General features: G+C 36.6%; 2 protein-coding genes across 3 annotated transcripts; both read left to right on the top strand.

The window, feature by feature from the left end:
• The first annotated feature begins 3,836 nt into the window (after positions 1-3,836).
• LOC113674110 (uncharacterized) lies at positions 3,837-6,003 on the top strand. Of its 2 annotated transcripts, none has more exons than XM_089191738.1 (3): positions 3,837-4,094; positions 4,619-4,806; positions 5,481-6,003. In XM_089191738.1, the coding sequence occupies exons 2-3, from the start codon at positions 4,652-4,654 to the stop codon at positions 5,755-5,757; spliced, it is 432 nt and encodes a 143-aa protein (XP_089047864.1). In that variant the 5' UTR covers positions 3,837-4,094; positions 4,619-4,651; the 3' UTR covers positions 5,758-6,003. The 2 variants fall into 2 exon arrangements, with proteins under 2 accessions (XP_089047864.1, XP_089047865.1); XM_089191739.1 differs by lacking the exon at positions 3,837-4,094 and adding an exon at positions 4,298-4,423.
• Positions 6,004-7,729: 1,726 nt separating this feature from the next.
• Positions 7,730-24,388, top strand: LOC113674111 (maternal embryonic leucine zipper kinase). Its single transcript, XM_027190587.2, has 23 exons — positions 7,730-8,265; positions 10,158-10,207; positions 12,498-12,533; positions 12,969-13,085; positions 13,452-13,505; positions 15,266-15,355; positions 15,624-15,650; positions 15,911-16,010; positions 16,585-16,619; positions 16,706-16,804; positions 16,938-16,974; positions 17,917-17,948; positions 18,351-18,449; positions 18,838-18,924; positions 19,243-19,334; positions 19,479-19,518; positions 19,738-19,990; positions 20,536-20,617; positions 20,906-21,041; positions 21,541-21,633; positions 22,149-22,252; positions 22,814-22,908; positions 23,296-24,388. Exons 1-23 carry the CDS (start codon positions 8,199-8,201, stop codon positions 23,376-23,378), a joined length of 1,908 nt encoding a protein of 635 aa, XP_027046388.2. The 5' UTR covers positions 7,730-8,198; the 3' UTR covers positions 23,379-24,388.
• Positions 24,389-24,602: the final 214 nt, after the last annotated feature.

Raw genomic sequence — 24,602 nt, 5'->3', positions numbered from 1 at the left:
TCACTACAAAACTCAATGCTTGTAAATTATTACTTACTTACGTGACGTTGCTGTGGTTTTCAATACTGTGGGAGAGTAACAGACCTCAATAGTAAATTTACTAGATTTACATTGACTTGTCAAAAATTGAAAATTTCGAAACTGAGAGCCTAAGGAGAATCAAATTGGAAGCTAAAGTTTCGAGCAAAAACATGACTAGTTTGGTGAAACAAAGGAGTAAAGATCTGCGAAGGCAGCAGAATCGAATTCGAAACTTAGTGCGGGGTATTTCATCTTTATCAGTTTGGCTGTCATAACTGACTGATTATTTCACTAGCTCACCGATTCATAATCGAAGCCTCTTTTTTTTAATTCAGTTAATTCTCCTAAATAGATATGTCATTGAGTCAGTCCTCTACTACAAGGGGAACCAAAGCTACATAGATCTGGGGGAGAATGTAAAACTTGAGTACAGCTTGATCTATAATCTCGGTCCTTCAAATCATGATAAGAAACCTTTTCCAGCCTGATATATCTCTGAGTTCTAAGCTCAAGCTGAGAAAGTTCAAATAAGGGTTGTAGCGCCTGGCAACCGGGGAAAGTGATAGTCACCGGTATAATGTGCCCTCCAAGCTTTAGCAGTTGACCGTTTATAAGCTTATTGATTTGACGCTGGTGAGATTCATTTGCCTCCATCCTTCACTGACTTAAGCTGAATGTTTGCATATTTTTAATTTCCAAAAAGGAGGTCTTGCAGAATGATTGGCTCTGATGAGCTGCTTGACCCCCCCACCAGAGCCTTACTTTCGGTTTCACTCATTTATCGCCTATTGTGTCGTTTGAGGATCACTCTCTAAAACACTTAGATTGTAACAAATGCATGAATCTTTCACCGTAATGTTCATCAGTATCTGTCCATTTCGGTAAAACTCGCTAAGAAATAAGGTAGCAAATAATCTGGGTACCATAAAAAGGACAAGCTTCATCTACGATATAATTTAGTTTTATCAACTGAGTCGATAATGTAAATTGGCCACCATAAAGAGCAGACGTTTCAAGCGCTAGTCCTTCGTCAGAGCGAGCGGTCGTTTATGGTTGGCGAACGGTCATGTGCGGCGAATCGTCATATATTTACGATATACAGCCCTAAACATCAATAACATAAGTTAGAAAGGGCACAACTTAAGACGAGTGATTTTTTTCTTCTATTAAATGTTAGATATAGGACTTTTAGACACTGTTCGCAAAACCTTGAGGCAGTCAAATGGAAGATAGTTTAGAAAGCTACCTTTTTACCATGGCAAAAAAAAAAGTTTTATAAATGTGCCGATGGAAAGGATCGTGGCACAAGTCAAAAAAGAGGGGAAAAGAAAGTTCTTCACTTAGCAAGGTACAAGGTTTCGAAAAACTGTGTGGCTTTCAAAAATCTCCATAGTTGCAAGGTGATAGAAAAGGAAACTTCTCGCTCCTTTTGATCCTTATGCTGTATTTTCCTTAACGAGTCACATCTAAACCAATCAAACATCGAGATATTATCAGCAGAGTAGGAATAGACCTAGATTAAACACTTTTCAGCCGAACAATAAATGAAGCTGAGTAGACAGGAAAACAAAATAAGTGCATGAAAACATTTTCAGTAAGTCGAAATCCGACAACAAGTCTTATCTTATGAGATTGAGCTGCAAAACCCTCCAGGGATCTGAGTTGAGTTGAATTATGAAGTAGGCTTATCCTCGGGTATATGAAGTTCAGAAAAGAGAGATGTAGGGACTCAATATGCAAATTTCGTGGCGCTTGTACGGCACCAGGTGTCTGGGGAGAGCCAGCATCTTATCATAGATGGCTGATCGATTGTTAAGTAGGTTGAATCAATTTGGGACGAGTTTTTGAGACGATGACGGCTCAACTCTGATTCTTGGAATCAAAGGATCATCTGCTCCTTAGTACACTCATTGTGCAATCACTGCATATATAATCAAATATAGTACATTCTGCACAATATGTCTACGAGTTGATCGTGGCATCATTTGGATCACTTTTCCCTTTCTTCGCGTCGACGCACTAATCATCATTTTTTTTTTTTCGTGCCTCAACTATAACCGCAATGTTGGTTTGTATTTTAAACGACTCTTGTAGGGAGGTTTGCGTATATTAGAAAGATTCCGAGTCGAGGGTGTCTGCAATATAATCTTGCTTAAAAACGCTTTAAGTGCTAGAAATCGTTGTTGGCCTAAAGCCATACCTGTATACAATGTGAAGAGGTAGAATTTAGAAGCCAACTCTTCAATAAAAAATAAATTCGAGAGTAGAGTATAATTTATAATTCTTTATTATCGTAACTTACATAAATTGTTATGTACCATGCCATGTTTGAATAAAATAAATGGCCACAAGAGAAAGTTATGGCTCCGAGAGGGTGGTTTCTGTGTCAGCGCTTTCGATATGTCAATTTCTCCTCAGTTATTTGTGGATAGTCTCTTTGGAAGAAATCTTCTTCGTAAGAGGTTTTCATAAATGCAAACCTTTAGTTTATGTATGATCTTCTTAGTTAAAGCAATATAGCAAAAGACTATGTGGAGATGAGTTTTGTAGATAAAAAGAAATCTTTGATATAGAAAGTATACAAAACGTTGACTTCATGGGTGGCAGAAGACTGAAGTTTACTTTAGAGAAATTATCACTTGTCAGCTAACATCCTGACTACAGCTGTCTGAACTCTTTATTTTCTTTTGGTTATCGTCAATGGTACACAACACTCCATCCTACTTAGGAACTGTTTTTGGATATCCCGTCGGAAGGGACAGTGGATTATGCAATTTCGTAAAGTAATGATCTTACATAGGAGCTAAAAAAGTATGGAAAAAAGACAGCGACTCCTAGTTCTCTTATTCTAACGTATGGTTACATTAAAATATAAAGCAATTCTGCGTTCTTGGACTTCACATGGCCATCAACGCGGTTGACCTGAGTACGAGGTTTAAGACGTCAGCATTACCCGTGTTAATCTCTTCCCGGCGTTAATTGTTATTGACCTGATATGATTGATATGGTGGATGGTTCCTTTTTCTTCCAAGATTGCAATTACTTTTAATTAGGGAAAAGATTCCAAAGGAAATTGAGACTGATATCTCAATCATATTTGCGGACTATTCTGTGGAAACTGGGAATAGGCACTAGAAATATTATGACAGAAAGGCAGTATGATCAAGAACTTAGTTAAGAACATATGATAGAGCAAGATGTCAGAATATATTCAATGATGAGCGATTAAAGACTCAACATCGAACTCATCCAAAGGCGATTCAATCCTGCATTTTAGTGATATATTTATTCATTTCTATTAAACACTGTGTTTTTGTCTTTTCAGCTTCAAACCAGCCTTATTTATTTTTAATATCAACTGACACTCGTCACTTTAATATGATTCCGGAGCAGAGAGCAAATACATTTTGAAGGGCACGTATGTTTCATCAATGGGTTTGTTGAGAATGGCGAAAACTAAGAAAAATTAATTAGAAAAGGTGGTTGTTGCAGTAATCAAAATAAGCTTTAAAAAGAGGCTAAGAAACTCGATATGTGTAGTCTGAAACCAACTTTTTTAAAGATGGGCGACTATCCCCAGGAGAGCCCGTGAACCTTTCGCAGTTAAAAAGAAAAGAATGTCCGAAATGACAGAGATAGATTGGCGTTTTGTCGTTGTTGACAAGACAAGAAAATGTAAACTGACCCTGAAATGTGTGACGCGACCACTGATACACTGTACTACCGTATTGTTGATGTATACTAACAAAAAGAAACTTTCTGCAAATCGCATAAGATCATGCTTTGGCTTCCCCGCCCCTCAGACTATGTTTACCAGCTGAGAATTTGAGTGAACCAAATCTTACTTTGAACATGAATTTCAGCCTGTCATTATTAAATTCTCGCAAGTGACATTCATGAAATGGGACCTACAGAAATATTTGCCCTGATTGGTCAGACTCAAGGACGCGTTTTCAGGGAGGATTTCCACTTCCAGGCAACCGAAGCCTTAATAAATAAATGGTTACTGTAATTATTCGATAAGGAAATTCCTCTTCGTAGCTCTGGCTTGTGCAAGCGTTATCTAAAGCAAGGTTTGTTAGACTTATCTTCTCGTGAAAATCATGGTACAGTTCTGCAGTAGTTTACCACTCTAAATCCAAGCTCGCTTTTGAGTTACGATCCCCCGTGCGAATATCGCAATTTCATTCTTTTGATTTCACTGATTACCAGTGTTGTTTGTTTATATGTGTTTTAGTTTGAATATGTGAAACACAGATTTATATTCTTCTTCAGCGTTTAATTCCGTCTGCACTACGCTGTAACTGCAATATGATGCTTCTACATATATAAGTACCCTTACTTGAGCCTTTTGCAGCTACCTGACTGCAAGAGAACTGGTTGTAGAGGAACTGCATATACAGTATGTGACGAACTCGTTTGCCTTCAACTCGTGATTTAAATACTTCTGTCGTTGTTCCTCGACATAATGCGCGGGTTATTACCTGCTGGTAAACCCCAAGAAAGTGCAATCTCTCGGTTAAATAATCAATCAGTTCTTAGAACTTACCTTCTACATTTTATTCAACATTTTTCGTGTTTTGTTCCTTTCCATTAGCTATATAAAGAGATCAAAAAAGCTCACTGTCAAATGGGTGACGTTCATTGCTTGTTGGTGATGATCCTTGTCCTGTATTTTCCCTTACGTGTTAAAACTGGTGCCTTAAAGAATGGCGATATAAGCAGTGATGTTACAACCAAGAAAACCGATCCTTTCAAGGCCGTAGATATGATCAACTTATTCAGGTGAAGTGCACTCTGTAGTGTATACTCAAATTTGAAAAAGATTTTGATGTTTATTTTTCTTGTTATTCCTCATTTGGAGAAAGGGTAAAGTTACTTCAAGTTGGTTCGTTCAGGTTTAGAACTTCTTATTTCATATCTAACTAAATGGGTATCTCCAACGATGACCAAGAACTGGGACGGCTAAAGTACTAAGAATATTTGTTGACTTCAAAGTTCAGAAGGCCGTAATAACAAAAACCGTGTAAATATTATTTTTCTATGTCGTGAATTGTCCGAATTATTCTCAGTAATCGAGGGTTTTCACGGTTGAGAAGATTTTCCCGCAAAACGTTAATGCATGGGCGAGAACAATGTTCTCAGACCAAACAAGAACAATTTCCACGAATGAAAGATATCTCAACCCAAAGAAAACGATTCGGCTCAAGAAAAAACACTCCAATCGATGCATACATGTATTACTTTCCAAGTTTTCAAATTCACGTTATGCTGCATTGACATAGGAATGCCAATGAAATCCAGGTTAATTTAAAATTGCAATGCTTTTCACCGTTTATTGACTGCTTTGTTTAACTGTTCAAATTTCCTGAATATTTAAGTCCTTTCCTCTCATCGGTTTGTCTCGCTTTTAGTGTTTATGCTGAGTATACATTCATCTCTGTTTTACTCTTGTATAGATCTTCGAACTCCCCCGAAAGGAGAAAATTAATACAAAGAAAAGCAAAAAAGAAATTTGCCAAAACTCTCAGAAGGAACGATAGCACAGGTTGTTCGAGCGAAACCGACTACTCCGACAACAATTTCGAAACTTCGGAATACGCCGACGATGTTTACGACAATCGATTCGATTCGGATGGTTCAGATGACCCCAAAAAGTCTGGAGGATCGGGCACGGACTCTGAGAGGTGCTGTACTGGATATCCGTATTATGATCCAAACGACTCGGATTACTAAGAGAGACAACACGTTTTGTGTCTTATTAACGCTATCATTTTTTTTTTTCATACGACAGAAATCTTGTTCCTTTGTTTTGCGTCAGTGTGTTTATCTAACCCTTAAAAAATTAGCTTTGATCTACACGCTTCAGTTACACGATATTAAATTTTGGCGCCTCCTATGAAGCGATCTTTTGCTCTTGGTTTTTTAGGTGGAAGATTGTTGGTTGTGTAGGGATTAATAAACATGTCACGATAATATCTAGATCTGGCTGAGGTTGTTTTTGTTTCTAAGCTCTTTTTTCCCGTTTTTATAAACAAATGAAATATGGGCTGTTGCGAGGGGATCGAATCTCTTGTAACATCCCTTTTATTCAAATTACGTATCATAAACCATATATACTTGAAAATTCAAAGGCTCTATTTCACTATTTTTATTATTGTTATTGAGTTAGGGGCTAAAAAATGAACTAACAAGAGCTCCGCTTTTAGGCTCGGCTATATTAGTAGTATTGGTAGTAGTAGTAGTAGTAGTAGTAGTAGTAGTAGTAGTAGCAGTAGCAGCAGCAGCAGCAGCAGTAATAGTGCTATTGTTCTCGTTTTCCTTGTTGTTTTGTTTCTTCGAAGTACAATATTATTTCATTCTGAGAGGGAAAAATTTATTGTGGGAAATTCTGGATCAGTTGGGCTGCGCACCGGACACAGTCCAAAACCCATCCTTCTGTACCGAAAAATGATGATTCTGACCACTACATTAAGGAGGGAACTTGATTGACGTGGCTTTTTATCCGATACACCTTTAATGTTTGGTCAACTACCGACTTAGTCCTGGCAAGCAGTTTACTCACGTAATTCGAATTCACCACAGCAGTATTTTCTGGAGTAGGAAATGGTGGTTTGATAATCTGTGTGCAAAATTGGCTTATCGTCGACCCCGACCTCGAACTGCATAATCGGATCAGTGAAAACGTTGACTAATCAACTGGAAAGTACAAGCCAACTTTCTTTTTCTTGCTCACAAGACCCTCACAAGTACTTCCGTCCGAAAACGGATAGCCTTCGAAGCTAATGGCCTCTTTTGGATCGCCTTCGAAGAGGGTGGTTTTTTTTTTAATAGCCTTCGACGTTCTCCCATTATTCCGCCCCAGGGCCCTCGCGGCTTTATTACTTATTTTCTAAGCTTTAATGCGATAAATGCCTCGAGGCGTACCCACAACCACCAGATAAGCATGTTACGGAACGGGAAAATAAAATATCAATTCACAGATAAAGTGTGACAGAAGGGTTCCATTTGATAACACTTATAAAGGAAAGTACGATTAGGGCTATTGACAGATTTAGATTGACGCGAGCAAGCATGGAGTGCCACACTCCTTGCAGACCTCTAAGCAGCTCGCTTTGTTCAAGACCTCATACTTTTTCGCAGCTGATGATATACTCGTGCTGCAGCGCTAAAAATGAGAACCTGCCTCTTGGCTAGACGCTGGACACTCAACCTGCTTAGCCATCTCGTCCTTTTCCCCATTGCACAGGCCTGAGCTGAGCGGAGGTCACGCGAATGCAAACGGCCAGTGATGCTGAAAAAATAGATCATACCGATAAAAAAAAAACAAAACAAAACAAAAAACAACCAAAAAAACCCCGACGGCTAAGTTAGAGTATCACGCAATGCTGCAAATCGGCTGAGGACAACGAAAGACCTTTGAGAAGAAGTAATATTTTTGGTCATTTCTTTACAACGCGAATATTTTCCGTTACTTCGACTTTGGTTAAGCTGTCTGTGATTAAAGCGTTTTTCGATCTCACACAGCAGAAACAAAACGAGGTTTTGCTTCTCTGACTCAAAGTTGGTCGTTTTTACCTACTTAACGCTATAAAAGCACTCGAAATGCCGCTTTTATTAAATAAGAGATTAAGTGATGAGTTGCAATACCAGCAGATTTCAGAGGGTTGCAGAAGTCGCGGTCGCTCCAATATCGTAAGGAGGAAAACATACCAGATATCATTTTTATTAATGAAACGGGCGTCCACAGCTGGGTAGCGAAAGGTGTCGGTTAGGCAAAACAAAGAAGGATCGACGAAAGACTGGAGTCGAGTAAAACGGTTTTATTTATATTTACTTTCAAAATGCCGTTATGTGATTGGTTGACGCACCTTTGAGCGTCAATCAACCAAATTCAAACTTGAAATGGGATCCTCTCGGAAACACAGCGAGAAGACAGGTCGTCTTAACTAATATCGGAACTGAGACTTCGAGCATTTTGTGGTCAACATTCCTCTGTAGTTTTATCGCTATAGTTCCACTTGTTTTAGATTTCTCTTGGAGGAGTTATTGAGCAGCGAGTTTAGTTCTCAAAGAGTGGCGTGGTTAACATTTTGATATTGGGTACAATCGTAAATTTCGTTCCAATACAATTGAGCTTCGCCTTCGAATCTCCTGGTTTTAACGTTCACCTCAATATGCCTTCGTCAGCTTTTCCTCCACAAATTACCAAGCACTACGAACTGAGGCAAACCATTGGAAGTGGTAGGTGGCTGAGTTATAAGATTTTAAATTAATTGAAGGAATTAAGTTTGTTATTTGCAAATTTGGAATTCGGTAAATATCCGTCGACATTCATGCAGCCGGTCTCAGTTGAGGGTCCAAGAACCAAATTACGTTCGAATGCATTGTGTTCTTCACGGCTAATAAATTCGAAGGAAACAGTTTTCATCGATCTTTTATTCCTAGGATCGTGAATTTAAATATCATCTTTATCAGTTTATGCTTTAACGCTTTCTTACGAACGATCTGAACTGTGCATGTATTGCTCATTTTGATTTTTTGCATATTTTTCACGAAGGTCGGTATATACTTCACAAATATTAATCTATGTAGAATTATCTTGTCTAGTTTGGCAGTTTTTATTTATTATTACGAATCGAGGAAGCTATTGCTTTAACTGCTGTTTCGGCTTTGGCTGTTAGAAAACCTAACTTTCTTACGGAACGTGGGCGACTAACATTTGTCCTCGAAAACCAATATGCGAGGTTGAAATTTCGCAGTTTGACAGGAGTCATTTAATCGAGTGAAATAATAAACTTATCTGAGAATGTACTTAAAACTATTTGCCTTTTGTAAGATTCGAAAAACAAGTCTTCTCTGAATACAGCTCGATTTCTTTTTTCACCTTTTGGTAAGCTTATATTCACATGTATGTTACGAAGAGCATGTTAATTGTGTTCAGTTACGTGCGTGGCATAAGCGTCGAGTCAATTTTGGTTTAACGACGCATGGAAATGCGTTGGATATGAGGTTTCTAAATAAAATACAATACCATTTGTTCGGACGTTATCAGACTACTTTTTTTTTAATCAGATCTGACTCAGCGCTGTCTATCCTGTAGCAGATAAAAGAACTCGTTTGCTTCCAATTGTACACACTTTTGTTTAGACTAAAGACAAGCACGTTTTAAAATGAAAATTCCGTATATGCACACTGTCAATACTTCCGTAATTTGCAAATGAGTTCGAAGTCCTACAAGCGATAAATTTGTATGAGTTACTCCACTGTCGCAAAATCTAGCAAATAGTCGTTCACTTAACCATAATATTTCTGGATTCAAAAATTATGGTTTCAGAAATCAATGTCGTCTGCTTGAATTTAAATTATAAATCTACTAATACTATGTGATAGTGAACACATTGTCAAATCAGAATGATGTTGTGTCGTGTAATTGAAAAAATTAGCATGTATTAACATAAATTTTTCCATGCAGCTGCATGACACCTTTACTTTTGTTCTGAAACAAGATTATAGTTTTCATTCCCCTTCCTTTTGTTTCTTTATCTAAGATAACAATCTAACACAGAGCAAAAAAGACAAACATTCAATTTAATTTGTTTTACTCTTAAGTATGTATGAAGCCAAAACAGAATCTACAGGATTCAGTCACTGATAACGTAAATGTAAATAATACAAGATAATGTACTTTTAAGGTGTCTAATCAACTGACTTTGAAAAATAATCCTTGGAGCATTTATCTAAAGCCTTTGTTACAAGAAATTTGCTTGTTTATAAGCGAACTTTCCCTTTTGAAAGATTTGTTTGATTGAGTTGTTATCGCAAGGTTTTGCAGTTTTAATACCAACCTTGTGATACATTTGTTAAATAACATGAAAAGAGTTTGTTTTGAAATAGCAAGGAAGAGTGATAATATGTTTGTGAATGCTTTTTTTTTCATCAAGGAAGATTGCAGTTATACAAGGGATTATTTCAAACAATGCTCACTTAGGATTTAATTTTTGCTGCCTCAATATTCCCTATCATGTTTTTCAACTTTTAAATCTCATTTAAATAATCAGTTAGAGATCATGGTTCAACACTTTCTTGTCTTTAAATGGGATGAAAAGTTCTTTGTCTATTTTTATTCATTTCAGGTGGGTTTGCAAAGGTCAAGCTTGCAATTCACCAGCAAACGGGAGAGAAGGTATGAAACAAACGTCTCCTTTAAAAGCAAGGTGGTTTTTGTTTCCCAGGTTTCTTTGTTAGTATAAAGAGAATGAACAGTGATCTTCTCAGGGTTTTTCATGTGGAAATGTAATAGATGTATGGTTTAAACTTGGTTAAATTGGATTATGCTGGTAAACAAATGTCACAAGCATGGCCCTGTGTTGCTCTCTGAAAGCGGATTTCCGACATTCTGGGACATATTTGACTAACTATTCTTAGCGAGACCTTGACTGAAGAATCAGTTTTGAAAAATACTCATTTTCTGCCTTTGATCACAAAGTTACTGGTGATCTATTTAATGATAACCCTCATCTCACAATGCAGCCAACAACCCTAACATGTACCTCCAGTTACAATACTATTTCAGCACTCCTGTCATGTGAGCTACAAAGCCACATGTTAAGAGCAAAGCAAATTTATATGGCTTCTTTTTTCCCCATAAAGGAGTCTGATCAGTTATAGGGCTCCTTTCATGAGCACATTTGCCAGTGAAAACATACTAGACAGTGTCAATGCAGTATAAGGATTGTAGTAACAGTTGAAGTATAATGAACAGGTTTTTCAAAAGTTATAAAATAATTTGAGATAATTGCAGGGTTTTTATTAGAAGCCAGGTCCTGGGTACCAGCACCCATCTCCTTTGAACAAAGTACCTGGCTACTCAAAGTACGAAATTTTTAAAAAAATTGTCAAGAAAAAATTATCAACCTCAATAAATATTAACTCTTCCCAGGATTAAAACCATTTTTCAGCACAAATTTACCAATAACTTGCCATCAGATCGTGGAAATAAAATTTACTTTGACGAGAAGGCTCTGCGCGATAATCGCATTCTTCCTGAAGTGCTTGACTAGCTATTAAATAACTCATTTTTTTGGCTTTCAAAGCTTAAATATTCCGAGCAAGTGAAAGAAACTTGAAAAACTTTTTTCCAATTTAATTTTCTTTCAAGATTAAACCAAGAAATGCATTCAAGAACATATCAGAAATTTCAAATGTGAAAATCTACTTCAGCCTGTACTGACGCTGAAAATTTGCCAGTTACACCCTTTATCAGTTTACAAGTTTATGTTAGCTTGTTATTGTGAGAAAAAAGGAGGCTCTGACAACAACAGTAGTGTTTTGATGTAGCTATAGCGGTATAGTGAAATAAAAAAAAAAATTCCAGAGTATCATTCTTTTTTAATTCTTAATAAAGAAACCACAACTTTTAGTTTGCAAGACATGTTTCGACATTCTTATGTCATCTTCAGTTGTAAATGCGATTTTAACGGTTGTACATTTGAATTTATATGAAATTACGTTACAAATGTACAACCGTTAAAATCGCATTTACAACTGAAGATGACATAAGAATGTCGAAACATGTCTTGCAAACTAAAAGTTGTGGTTTCTTTATTAAGAATTATTGCCACTCTGCTGTCTTTACGTCCTTTTGGTAACATTCTTTTTTACTATAATTAGAATAAGTATGCGTCATAGCAAGATTTCTTTTCCAAATTGCAGGAAAATACACTTCTGGGAGCATTTTAAAAATTTCCCAAGGGAGCTTGAGAGGTTCGGGCCTTCGGCTCTCAATTTTACAGGGTGCCCTTCTACTTCAAAAGTTAATGAAAACTCTGTAATTGTATTGTTCAAGGACTCAAAGCATGTATTGTAAACACAACCCTGCTAAATATCCAGGGCTAGTTCAGTCAGAATCCATTTAACACCAAGGTTAATCTGACCACACCTAAAATTACACACAGCTGTCATGCTGGTTTAAATGTGAATTAGCTTGGTTGAACTTTGAAGAGCTCCCTTTCCCCTTCCCCCCCTTTTTTTTAAGTTTTATTTATGAGCAAAGTAAATGTTTGTACTCTTTATGTGTATGTACATCTGTCCATACATGTATTCAACACTGTGATTGCCCTTGAGATAGACAAACCAGTTGAATACACTGTATCTATGATGAAGTGTATACATCTTAAGTGTATGAACCTGAATTTGACTTGGCTTGGCTGCTTTAGTGTAGTTTGCTACCAAATGTTTAGTATTCCACAGAAGGACTGGATCTCTCACAATAAATACATAGTTTGTATTTTTATCCAGTCAAGTTCATTTACTTATTAATAAATATTTTGAGGTTTGTTTGGGGTCCTTTTACTAGAGTTTTTTTTTGGAAACGAGACAATATTTGTTTGGTTAGTGCCCATTACTGAAACAAATGTATTACTGTAAAAAGTGTTTCTCATCATTAAGTTAAAGTATTGTCATTCTTACATCAGGTTGCAATAAAAGTCATGAACAAGAAAGAACTTGGTGTAAGTACAATTATGTAATTTTCTATCCATTAAAGGTCACTTCTGATCATATTTTAACACCTTTATGTATAACTGAGTCTCCAGAAGGAGTAACAGTACATGTTTCTCTCTGAACATCATAATATTTCTTGTAGCTTTCAAAAGTAAGCAAAGGAAGACAGTCCTAGATATACTCCTTTCTAGTGTATCTGTAGAATATCAGGCTTGCCTTTTTGTCCATTATTTAATTTTTTTGTCAGTGTTGTTGTTGTTATTGTTGTTGTTGTTAATTATTATTATTTGTGTAATAATACAATGTAGGAGTAGCAATAATAGCAATAGTCCTAAGCTATAGTGTGCTTTGCTCTACTCACAGCAGTGTAAGTCACTGTGGGTCAAATGGGCCAAGTTCTTAATTATAATTAATAGACCATTTTTTCTTATTGTATTATTTAGTCTGACCTGCCAAGAGTCCAACGTGAAATAGAGGCTCTAAAGAACCTTAGTCATCAACATGTGTGTCAGCTTTATCATGTCATCCAGACAGATGAATACATATTCATGGTCATGGAAGTATGTTCCTCTTAACTACATGTATTTTTTATATTTAATATATAACAATAATGACATATGCTTATCCAGTCTGTGTTAATTGCTGTGATGGCACATAATTCAGAGGTTGAATTGAAGGAATTCTATTTATGGTGTCAAATTACATGCCTTGAGTTTTAAAACAAACTAAATGACTGAAAATCATTGAAGAACACTTTTTCCAAGTCTGCATCTGGGAACATGCATAGCTAGTGGAAATTTGTTGGTACAGGATAATTTTTGAGGAAATGTGCTTGGATAATATTATGAAGTTGGTATTTAGGAGAGTTGATTCTGCTTTTGAAAATGTCCTTTGATTAACTGATCACCTGAATTTCATTATTTCAGTATGCCCCAGGTGGAGAATTGTTTGACTACATCGTAGCAAAGGATAGGCTCAAGGTAGAATATAAGTTAGACTGTAGTACCATGTTTTATTATTAAGATTTTCTATTCTATGTACTCAAATATGAGCAGAAATGCTCATATTTTTTGTACTCATCCCAGGGTTTGAGCCAGGCTATGCCATTGTGCCAATCCTGCACTGCAATTGAAATTGTCCCTTAAAAAAACAGCAAAGGGGACAGTTTGTCCCCTTCAAAACTTTGGGAAAAACTCGAAAGGAAGCTCACACAAAGAGTTTTACTTCAGTATAGAAATTGCAAGCTAAAACAGGACTTGGAGAGTATCTTTTATCACACGTTTAAAGTTCATTCTAAAGTCACGTTTCAGTTATACTCTACTGCACATGCACGTCTCTTGCTCAACCAAGCATGGTGAACACACCTGGCAATCTTTACTGCGCTTTTCACAAACATGGGAACTCTAAAGTTCAAAAGCCACTTTCACTGTTGCATTTTTCGCCATCAATCATAATTACAATCACAAGCAATGAACCTTGAAATACAGAAACACACAAAAATAGATTGAAATCCACCAATCACAAATCACAAACAATCACCTTTTGAACCCGTCAAAGTTGTTCCTTAAAGGTCCATTAAGATGATTGACAGCAGCAAAAAACACAATCGTTGAAAATGCAGAATTGAATGAAACTTTGTTAGAGAGCATTACCATGTGAGCCACATTGCTGAACTATGGAAAATGCTCACTACCCATCATAGCAATGAGGTCCAAAATTTAATTTAGCTTTGTCAAGTCGCACTTGTATTGCCTACTAATATGGCTGGCTGTGAACAAGGTTTTAGTGCACAGAATTGAATCAAGAATGCTTTGAGAAACAGATTGAAAGCTGAGAGGCTGGATGTGTGCATGACTATTGACATTGAGGGGCCACCTTTCAAGGATTTGACTTTTCTACAGCCCTTGATGTTTGGGCTAGAACAAAAATAAGAATTAGCACATGTACATCAACTCGTTAAGAAAGGAATTGAAATTTACAAGATGCCAGGACGAGATTCTGCTGTGTAAAGCAGTCATTGATCCTCTGTTTAAATATGATGTGAGAAAAAAAAGTCTTGACACCAATAACTTAACTTTTCTTGTTTGTATCACTTTTCTTGAATTGCAAGGATCAGGTAAAAAAAAAAAATGCTTTTGTTGGCTTGACAGTATGAATGTGAAAAGAAAAAAAAATGTTGATTATAAAAATAAATTTGTCTGTCCCCCTAAAAATGAAAATGTCCCCCAAAATTTTTGCTAAGGGGACAAATTGTCCCCAAGTGATCAAATCCTAGCTCAAACCCTTCTCATCCTAATATGAGCAGAAATGATATTAGTTGTAATTTTGGAGTTACTGTTAGTACTGTATGTTATATTTAATTAAGCCTCCTACCTCATTCCACACCCAATCCCTTTCCTCTCTCACTTGAAGTTTGTTACTGGACTGAACCCAGTCTCTCTCCAATCTATGTGGGGGCTTAATGAACTGTGTGGGAGACTTGTAATTCCCTTTTCAGGAAGCACTCCTGCAAATGATTTTTTTAGAGTTGGTTAATACTTTGCACAATACAGATTAATTAAAAAACAGAGTCAATTTGAAAATATTTTTCATATTTTTGGTTTTTCAGTATATTGAATGCGATGTTTTAGGTGCTAATTTATTATTATATTAGTTCGGGAACTAAAGTAAGAGCTGTCACAAGTTATTTGGCATTTTTTATTATTTGTTTATTCATTAAATTATTTACTGTATTTTTAAGGAGGAAGAAGCCAGAGGGTTTTTCAGACAGATTGTTTCAGCAGTGGCTTACATCCATGACAGAGGATATGCTCATCGAGATCTTAAACCGGTGAGATAATCTTTTTTCTTTGAAATGGGGAGATTTAAATTTGTAAGCTCTCAGACAATTCTGTACATGTAGTCAATTTGTAATCTTTGAATAAGATGTTAGGTTTTTCAAATGGTACATGTTTATTAAATAAGTTGTGGGTTTTTTTTCTAACTTTTTTTTTTTCATCCTGATCTTGTGTGATATACTTAATGTATTCTGACTGAAATGGCAAGTAAAGAACTTATCCAGTAACTTACAAGTTTTTGTATTATTGTTTGTCATTCAGGAAAATCTGCTTCTTGACGAGGATCAGGTAATACACAGGAGTTCCATGAAATAAAACTTTCTTAGAGTTCTAAAATGAAATACCTCAAGTATTACCCATACAGTGAATAGGATTTTGAATAATCAGAGTGCGTGTGGTAATTCAGCTATTCCTAGATCATGTGAAAAAGAAGACCAATAAAAAACATGCCTACTCTTGTACACACACAAACAAAACAATTTATGTTGTGCACTATGTTGAGAGCATGAAATTCTTCTTGATCCAAGTTATTGTTTTTCTTTGTGCAGAATATCAAGCTGATTGACTTTGGTTTAGTTGCCAAACCAAGAGGTGGAATGACTGATCATTTAGACACATGTTGTGGATCTCCCGCATATGCTGCTCCTGGTGGGTCATTGTGCATAAATATAGACATAGTCTACCCCTGAGAGTACGAGTTACAGGTGGCAGTAGACTGCCACTAACTGGATTTTGTTGAAAACCCTTCTTAAAGCAGCTGGAAGGCCCTGCTACATGTAGTGCCCCTTTATCATAAGACCAGCTATGATTTGCACGTTTTTCTCTAGAATAAACATACTTTGGGTTAAGTTTCCCTTAGTAATAATTACCAAGGGAAACTTAACATAAAGTTGGTTGGCGAGGCCCAAGAAAATTAAAGAAACAAAACCAAACAAAATAAAAAGCTGCACATTATACCAGATCTACATTTGTGTACATGTACCTGTAAATGCAAATTACTTGTTAACTAGAAAAAAATATATATCACAGCTGTTTTTGATGAAATTTAGACAAGACTCAAGAGTTTAGAATAACTGAATAATGTTCTCTGTGTCTGAATAAAAAAAAAAAGAGAAAAAAATAGCTCCAGCCATCAATCGATAATGCATGGGTAGATAAAGAATCCCTAAATATAATTTACATTGTAACTTCTTCAACCATATGGCAAAACTTTTCTTTGCAGAACTTATATCTGGCTTTCCTTATCATGGGAATGAGGTAAGAGCAGCTTTTTTTAATGCATATTCTTCACTCAATGAACACCTGGGATGGTTTGATTAATTTTCCTTTTGGTTTCCTCAAAGGTTGATCTGTGGAGCATGGGAGTGCTATTATATGCTCTTCTTTGCGGCTTCTTGCCATTTGATGATGATAACACATTTAAGCTGTACAAGCTCATTCAGGTTTGGAAACCATTGTTATTAATTATAGACTTAGAGCTGTTTAATTAAGGTTAATTAAGTACGATAGATGTTCAGTTTTAAAACCCATATTAGCTTTCTTTTTGTTTAAATTTTATTTTAATTGATTTTTCAGAAAGGAGAGTATGAGGTTCCAGACTGGCTTTCACCAGGTAGTTATGTAGGATCTTTTCATGAGCAAATTATTCTCCTTTGCACTTTGTTTTTGCATGATTTTACTCGGAGATTTAATTTGCAAAGGTTCTAGGACCTGTGGAGTCTAAATCAGTTCATTATCCCAAAAAAGTGAGTCATAAATTGGACACCTGTCTTATAGTGTTGTGATTTTTTGCATCTTAATTACAGACCATATTGGACTCCACTAGGTCCATTACCATATAACAGTCAGAAACGTATATATTTGTTACAATGTATATCAAGCAAGGGAAAAACTTCTGTTCCATTTTTAATGAAAGTAATAAGTGACGGATAGTTTTTTTTCAAATTCTCTGGAAATACACTCTACTTTGCAACAAAGGGACTAGGGGGACATCTTTCCGATTTTATAAGTTACACTGTTTAGTGTACTAACAAGGCAGGTGAACTCAAAAGGAAAAAAAAAAGAGATAACTGGATAATCTACAGTGGAAGAAGTGATTGTTAACTAGTAAGTAAATGTTATGTGTGGATGTTTATCCTGTACACCACAAAAAAGGGAATATACATATAATCAGTAGGTGATTCACCCCTGTCAGTAGTAATATGACTGGTTAACCCTTCAACTCCTGTGAGTGACCTAGACACAATTTCTCCTTACAATTTCAATACAATATCAAGCAGACAAGCAATGAGAATAAAGAAAAATATCAATTAGGGGATTATAAGTTGATCCAGTATCAAATTCTTAAAACTAATATCACAAGAACTATATGGCAGACAGTAAGGAGAATTACTTACGAGATCTTGGGAGTTAAAGGGTTAAGTATTTCTTTTTTCATCTTTTTACTTTTGCTTTGTTTTGGTTGCACAGTGTATATAAGATATTTTGCAAGTGTTTATCAGAGATCTAATACTTATATTTATATTAACATCTTACATGTACTTTTGGTTTTCAGGTAGTGCCAAAATTTTGAGCCAGTTGTTACAGGTGAGTTCACCATTTAAATCATCAGCAAATCTTATAAATGATTTCATTCACTTTACTTCTATCAGTGCTGAATAAAATAAAATGTGCTAGCAATCTTAATTGTTCATGACCTTTGAATTAAATAGCAGAGGTTGAGAAGTTAAGTTTGTGCTGTTTGACATGTGCCCTAACATTCTGCCATATTTAGCCTCTGTTGAATTTTTTAAAAAATTAAACCATAATTATGTTATTTATTTAATTTTATACAGTAATTGTATATACTGTATAGATTAGAATCAACTTGTGGTTGGGGTTGCTTCATTTACTTAGTTATCAACAATTTGTTTGTTATCAATTTTTGTTTTGTTGCAAAAATGTTGAGGAAAAAAAAAAGTAGAAAATGTCTCTTCTTTTTCTCTTCAGGTTGATCCCAAGAAAAGGGTCACTATAAAGCAACTGTTAAACCATGAATGGATGATGAAAGGTTATGCTGCACCTGTCAGATGGATAAGTCGCATAAAGGTTTGTACTTTTCCAAAATTAAAAGCACAACTTCAGGTGAAAGTTGAAGGTGAACTGTAATTCTGTTAGTTTTACCTAAGCGTGGTTTGTTTTTCGTGCAGAAAACTTGCACTGAACTTGACTAATCAGACAGAAAACTGAGATCAAAGACAACCTGGTCAAGTATATTTTCCAGCATTAAGACATTTTGCTTGTTTTTTACTTTGAGCTTTCATTGCTTTCTGTTTTGACTTGCCACTGTGATCACCCTGGGTTTCAGTTTTTCAAAGCTCAAATTGAAATGTGCTGTTGTAAATTGATTAACCGTTTGTTATTGTGTATTCACATCACACAGTTTCTACTGTAGCAAAGACTTTCAGTTAGAACTATGAATGTAATTTCTCTATAGAAAGATAAACCTGACCATGATGTTCTTCAAGAACTTGCATCATATTATGACATGCCTGTGGATTCCCTGTTGAAGAATTTATTGGAGGTACATTTACAAGTAAATTGTGTTCTCATGCATACGTATGCGTGTTAGCAGAAATTGCCTTTTAACCCTTTACACCCAACATTAGTATGCATATTCTCCATAATGTTCTCTATACATTTCCTAAGGTGCTGACGAGGAGAATTTGTTTAACAATCAAGAGCTTCTTTAGTTGGTGATCATTTCTCTTATTCTCATGACCTCAGTTTTTGATTCAGGGGTGATATTATTAGGAGAAATTAGATGCTAGCCTCTCTCAGGGGTCAAAGGGCTACAGGAGTTAACTTCAAGTTATTTATGAAGGTGCTGTTTTGTTTTTAGTGGAAGTACGATGAATTGACTGCCTTGTATTTCCTGCTCTGTAAGAAGAAAAGCAAGGGTCAACTGCAAGAACTACTACCGAAATACTCCAAGTAAGAGTCTTGTGAAATGTAACTGAAATTGTAAAGAGTAATATTGAGCATTATAAATTCAATCTCAAAGTTGTAAAATTGGTTCTATTTTTGAATTATTTCTTAATCAACAGATGTGTTTATAGAATTACTATTTTTCTGCAGGGCCAAGACACGAAAGAGGCTTGAGAGTAAAGAAAATGAGGTACAGTTCAAAGCAAGCATGCTTGTGTCATTGGATAAGAAACAAATAAACAAAAGAGATCAGAACAACAACAGAAGGAAACTACGGCTTTTAATGGTCTAAGGATTATCAGATATTGTTTCAAGTGGCTGTTAATGGAGTTGTGAACCAAGGGATGTTTGACTGTAGAATGTACTGATTGGAGATAGTTGACGTGATCTTCAAAATTTTTTTTCTTAGCATCCCAATGTACTCAAGAAAGAAAACACAGAATACATTCTCCCCCCACCCAAACCAGTGCCTTACTCTGAGCATCAGGCCAGAAAGTCCAAAGTTAACAAGGCGGAACCTTGCATGGAGCCTACAACAAGGAAGACCAGAGCTGGGACCTTACCTTCCAGTGTTCCCTCGACACCTACCAAGAAGGAAGCCACAGAGATGCCTCCACCGTTAGCTCCAATTACCCCACGCGTCAAGAAAACACCTGCAAGAGGTATACATGAATGTCCAAATGCTCAAGACAAGTGAAACGTTCTGTCGCTCTTGCACGTCAATTTTAAATGCTCTGGAATTGTTTTAAAGCTGCGAGAGGGTTTGCGGTGCCTTTTATCAGAGAACGCCCGAGTCTTGTGAAAATTGTACTAGAGATATACATAGAATGTTTTGCTGTATAGAAAAGAGATCGTGCGTCAAGTGTTATGATTTCTCTTTCAAGAATGAAGTCACTTTCTCGATTAATTCTTTGGTCCGTTTGAAACTTGAGTTTTGAGTCGCGATTGTCAGTTGACAACGTTTCTTTACATGCATGAATACACTGAACTTCCAGAAAACCAATCTGAAAAGGCCCCTTTCTTTATACCAACGCAGAATGGCAAGAGCTCTTGTAAAGGTGTATACGCTTTCTCTGCCGGCGTGAGATATGTGTTTTTAGGGAAGGCAAAGCAGAAAGTTTTAAAAAATCCGAAATTTCTTTGTCTTCCTTATAACTCTGTGCGTTGTTTTGTTTAACCTTTGTTTATTTTGTTTGTCGTTTTAAAGGTGCTGCAGCAGATATACCCATGTCACACTCAGATTATGATTTTGGTAACAACAACTTAACACCAATATCTCAGTCAAAAATGTAAGTCCGTTATTCAAGGTATTACAGTTCTGTTTTTGGCAATTTTTATTGAAACTAAATCGTTGGAAATTTTCATGCACTAAGGTAGGAGATGGATATTACATTGATTTCACTTTGAGTGGAGTGCTCAAGCTTGAATGTATTTCAGAAGGCAGTTTCCTTTGAGAAGTGATATGAGGGAGGGAGGGGGAAGATCAGCTTCTTCGTGAGGCCAGCGAAACTTCTATCGCAAGCTGTATAAGTGAAAGGAATGGAAACTGATAGAAACATTAATTACCGTGCATGTAGGTGGTCACAATCACTGGACACAAACTTGGATAAAGCCACGTCCAGAAGAACGCCGTTCAAGTCTCCATTCACTATCGGAAGGAAGAGATTCGGTTCAGTGGACACACCCTCTAGTGCCAGCAAATGGAGTTCAAGGGTTGGTATTCTGTTAGAAAAGTTTAGGAGAGAGGTTAGATGCAAGTAAATTGTTTATCTTGTTCTAGGCAGTGCTATACTAAAGGTACTCACAATGGTTGAGTAGCGTCAGTTCTGGCTCTATGGATTTCAAGTTAAGAGTAGTTTGTTAGATTCTGGCGTGCCCCTTTGGGAATTTCTGTTGCGAGCGAATGAATTTTTAAAAAAGTGCTGACTGATGTTTTCATTAAGTTTCTCTTGGAGGAACAACTATTGCATCGACAGTTTTATATTAGCGATAATTGCCTAATCTTTCCGTTGAAGTCAGTAACATTAACCTGTGCGATGCAATCATGTTCACATTTATGGGTGTAAGAAATTTCAATTGTAACTTCACAGAGAACATTTGTGGTAACTTTGAAGGAAAGAAATCTGAAGTAAAGAAATTTCACCTACATGCACCTCCACAGGGACAATTTATGGTAACTTTGAAGTCTTACTAGCCGTCTTTCGCTCTTTAGGGCATCATGGGCAGTATTGAAGATAGTCTGAACAGAATTGTGGAGGCAATCACACCGAGAGGTCTTGGGGGGCATGGACCGAGAAAGGTTAAGGTAAGTTTGCTTCCTCAGGAACAACTGAGCACGTGCACGAAAAGGAATCGTTTGTACCCGTTCAGCTTCGAAGTGCGTCCTAATTTTTCAGAAATGCATTTTTCGCGCCTCGAAAAGTTTAAAGGTTTAAGTGCACTCAAATTTCTAAAGTACCAGGAGCTAAGGAAATTCAAACTAATGTAAGATCTTATACAAGTTTATCACAGTTGTTATACTTTTAATCTTTTCGATCGATATTTAGACTAAATCAGAACTTTAGAACTTTTAAATCCCCATGTCTTTCATAGGGACTTACCATGTTGAGTGAATAGTCACGTGATAAAGTCTCGTAAAAGATCGATTACAAAACGATTTGAGAGAGCTGTACTCAGGAACCCAAGTATCAAATAAAGAGCAGTGTAAACATTACGTAACTACGCAAACTGAAGTTTCGCTTTGTGTGTAGGAATTGTCATAGTTATGTTGTTATTCGTTGAATTAACCTTTATTCGTGTACACGCTTTTTCTCCTGACAGGCTCTGTATAACGTGTCTTCAACTTCGACCAGAAGCTCAGATGAAGTTCTCGACGAGCTAAAACGAGTTTTGGAAGGAAGAGACATCCTCTTCAAAGAAAAAGGGTGTGTATATGAGGTCCTCTCGCTATCTGAGTGCACAATGATCCAAATGTAAAAAAATAGATAGAAATGGTTGTCGAAAGTTATCTGGAATGACGCTCTGAATTGGCCCAAAAGAACTCACGCCTTTCTCAAAACAAGGTAGATGTACAGTAAATTAGTGTTAACAACTCGTTGAAAACCGTAAATTGGCCACCGTAAAGGGAAAAAAAGCTGATCGCTCTGACGAAGGTCTAACGCTCGAAACATCAGCTTTTTTACCCTTTACTGTGGCCAATTTACGTTTCCAACTCAGTTGTTAACACTAAATTACCTGCTATATTCTCCCGCCGGCGCAGCACCACAGCTTCTCTAGAAACTTGCCCCCTTAATTTAGATGTACAGTAAGACTCGCACCGGACGAGACCGAGTTCTTAGCGTTTTCTCGCGCACGAGGCATGTTATTTTTTCGTTTGCCCTGGGACTCTATGGCTCTAGTTTTGCAACGCGAGTTCGAAAAGTGCTCGATTGTCCACATGCATATCGCTCTATAATTTCCGTGTTTTTACCCTCTCTTCTGTGCAGGTATACTCTCCGATGCAAATCAATAGACGAAAGAGGAAAAGTCCTCCTCGAATTCGAAATGGAAGTTTGTCTTATTCCCAAAATGGAAATGATAGGTATGTAATCACAAATCCTCCTTTCTCATTATGAACAGCAGCAATGTACATGTATGATCGATTATCCCATCATCTTTGCCGCTTCGCTCGCCCAACCGAAAATCTTAATTCACATAAATGGGGATTTCGTAGATCGCAAGCGAATGTCTTCGAGTAAAGTTAAGTATTAAATTTGATATTGTAATCATTTTCGAAACACATAAAATTACTTAATTTTGAAGGTCAATTTTATCGTGAAGTGAAGTATTTGTAGTAAGTTCCTCTTGGAAACAGTATTTGTAGGTAAGTTATGAAGTGAGGAGAACGTTATGAGAAATCTTCACTTTGAATGTTTCAAGTCTTGCATTGAACACCGATTGAGAATGCTTTTGTATTAAACACATGCAGGTATACGCCGAAAGCGTATGAAGGGCGACACTTGGGCTTACAAAAAAATCTGCGAAGAACTCTTGTCTTCAGCGAAGCTCTGAACAACCCACTGCAGTGAGCTGTGGTTGAAGGAGTCCTGGAAACGGTGGATTGGAATGGAAATTAGCCACAAAATTAAATTTTGCTATCATGTTTCATTTGATGACACACCATGGTTTGCCACTGTAAATAATAGTATTTTACAGTTTTAGTATTTGCTAGTATGGAATCAATATCAATATTTTCATGGTGAACTTTCGGCTGTAAATGATTATCATTGGTGGTTCCCTGAAGCGAATAACTGCAGTTGGAAAAGTCATGCAGAGTTTTGGTTGAATATGTGTATCAGTCGAGATTATGAATTAGTCTTATTGTAAATACACGTTACAGTTAGCTGTAAGGGAGAACTACATTACTGAATGACAGCTGAGTGACAAACGATTGAAGTTGGACTTTAGGAATTGGTGGGGGTAGGCTAAAAGAGCTTTCCATTTGTCTCCATAATAGAATTCACCTTTTGCACACGCGTCGTTAAAAGTCTCGGGTATGTCTCCTCATTTCGGGCGATGTTCAGTCTGGTTATCTAAATACATGAATGGGAGATAAATCTCAACATGATGGCCATCATGCGAGTCAAAGGTGCTCAGGGTTTGAGAAACGCTTCTTCCCCTAAAAAAGACTGCTCTCTGTGCACCTTAGCAACCCGACCACGATAATACCGTCGCGTGGTTGCCAACTTCCCTCGTGCGCACCCTTAGCAACACGCGCTGGTTTCTCAGATCCCAAGTTACATGTACCTTTTCATTTGTTGGTTGAGAGCGAAGGTATATATTAAGATTTAACGAGGAACTTCCCAGTTCAGTTCGTTGCTGCAGCAACCATTGTAAAGTTCAACTAAGATTAATTTGAGATTCTTTTAACTGGAATATTTCTACGTGTTAGAAATCGTTACTTAGTATAATTGAATCAAATTTTGCGCTAATTGCAATGGAGAAATTTGGGTAAAGGTAAATTTAAGAGAACTAATTGATGATTGAAATTTTATCTTGCAAATAAATGTAATTCAACATAACCGCGACTCTTGTTTTCCTTAAATGTTCATGTAGCAAGTAACCGTGTGAATAAACTTTTTGTGTTCCAGAAACAAAGGTAAAATGATCTTGAGAAAAACCCTCGTGTGTTATCGCTTGGGGAGCTTGTATGCGATTGGTTTTTTCTCACTGAACACAGCAAGTCTAGAGGTGAACTAACGACCACTATGAGTAAGAGAGGTGGTAAACTATGAG

This window comes from Pocillopora damicornis, chromosome 13 (genome assembly GCF_964200805.1).
Source record: "Pocillopora damicornis chromosome 13, jaPocDami1.2, whole genome shotgun sequence".
NCBI classification, from domain to species: domain Eukaryota; kingdom Metazoa; phylum Cnidaria; class Anthozoa; order Scleractinia; family Pocilloporidae; genus Pocillopora; species Pocillopora damicornis.
This window is presented reverse-complemented; position numbering and strand designations above follow the sequence as displayed.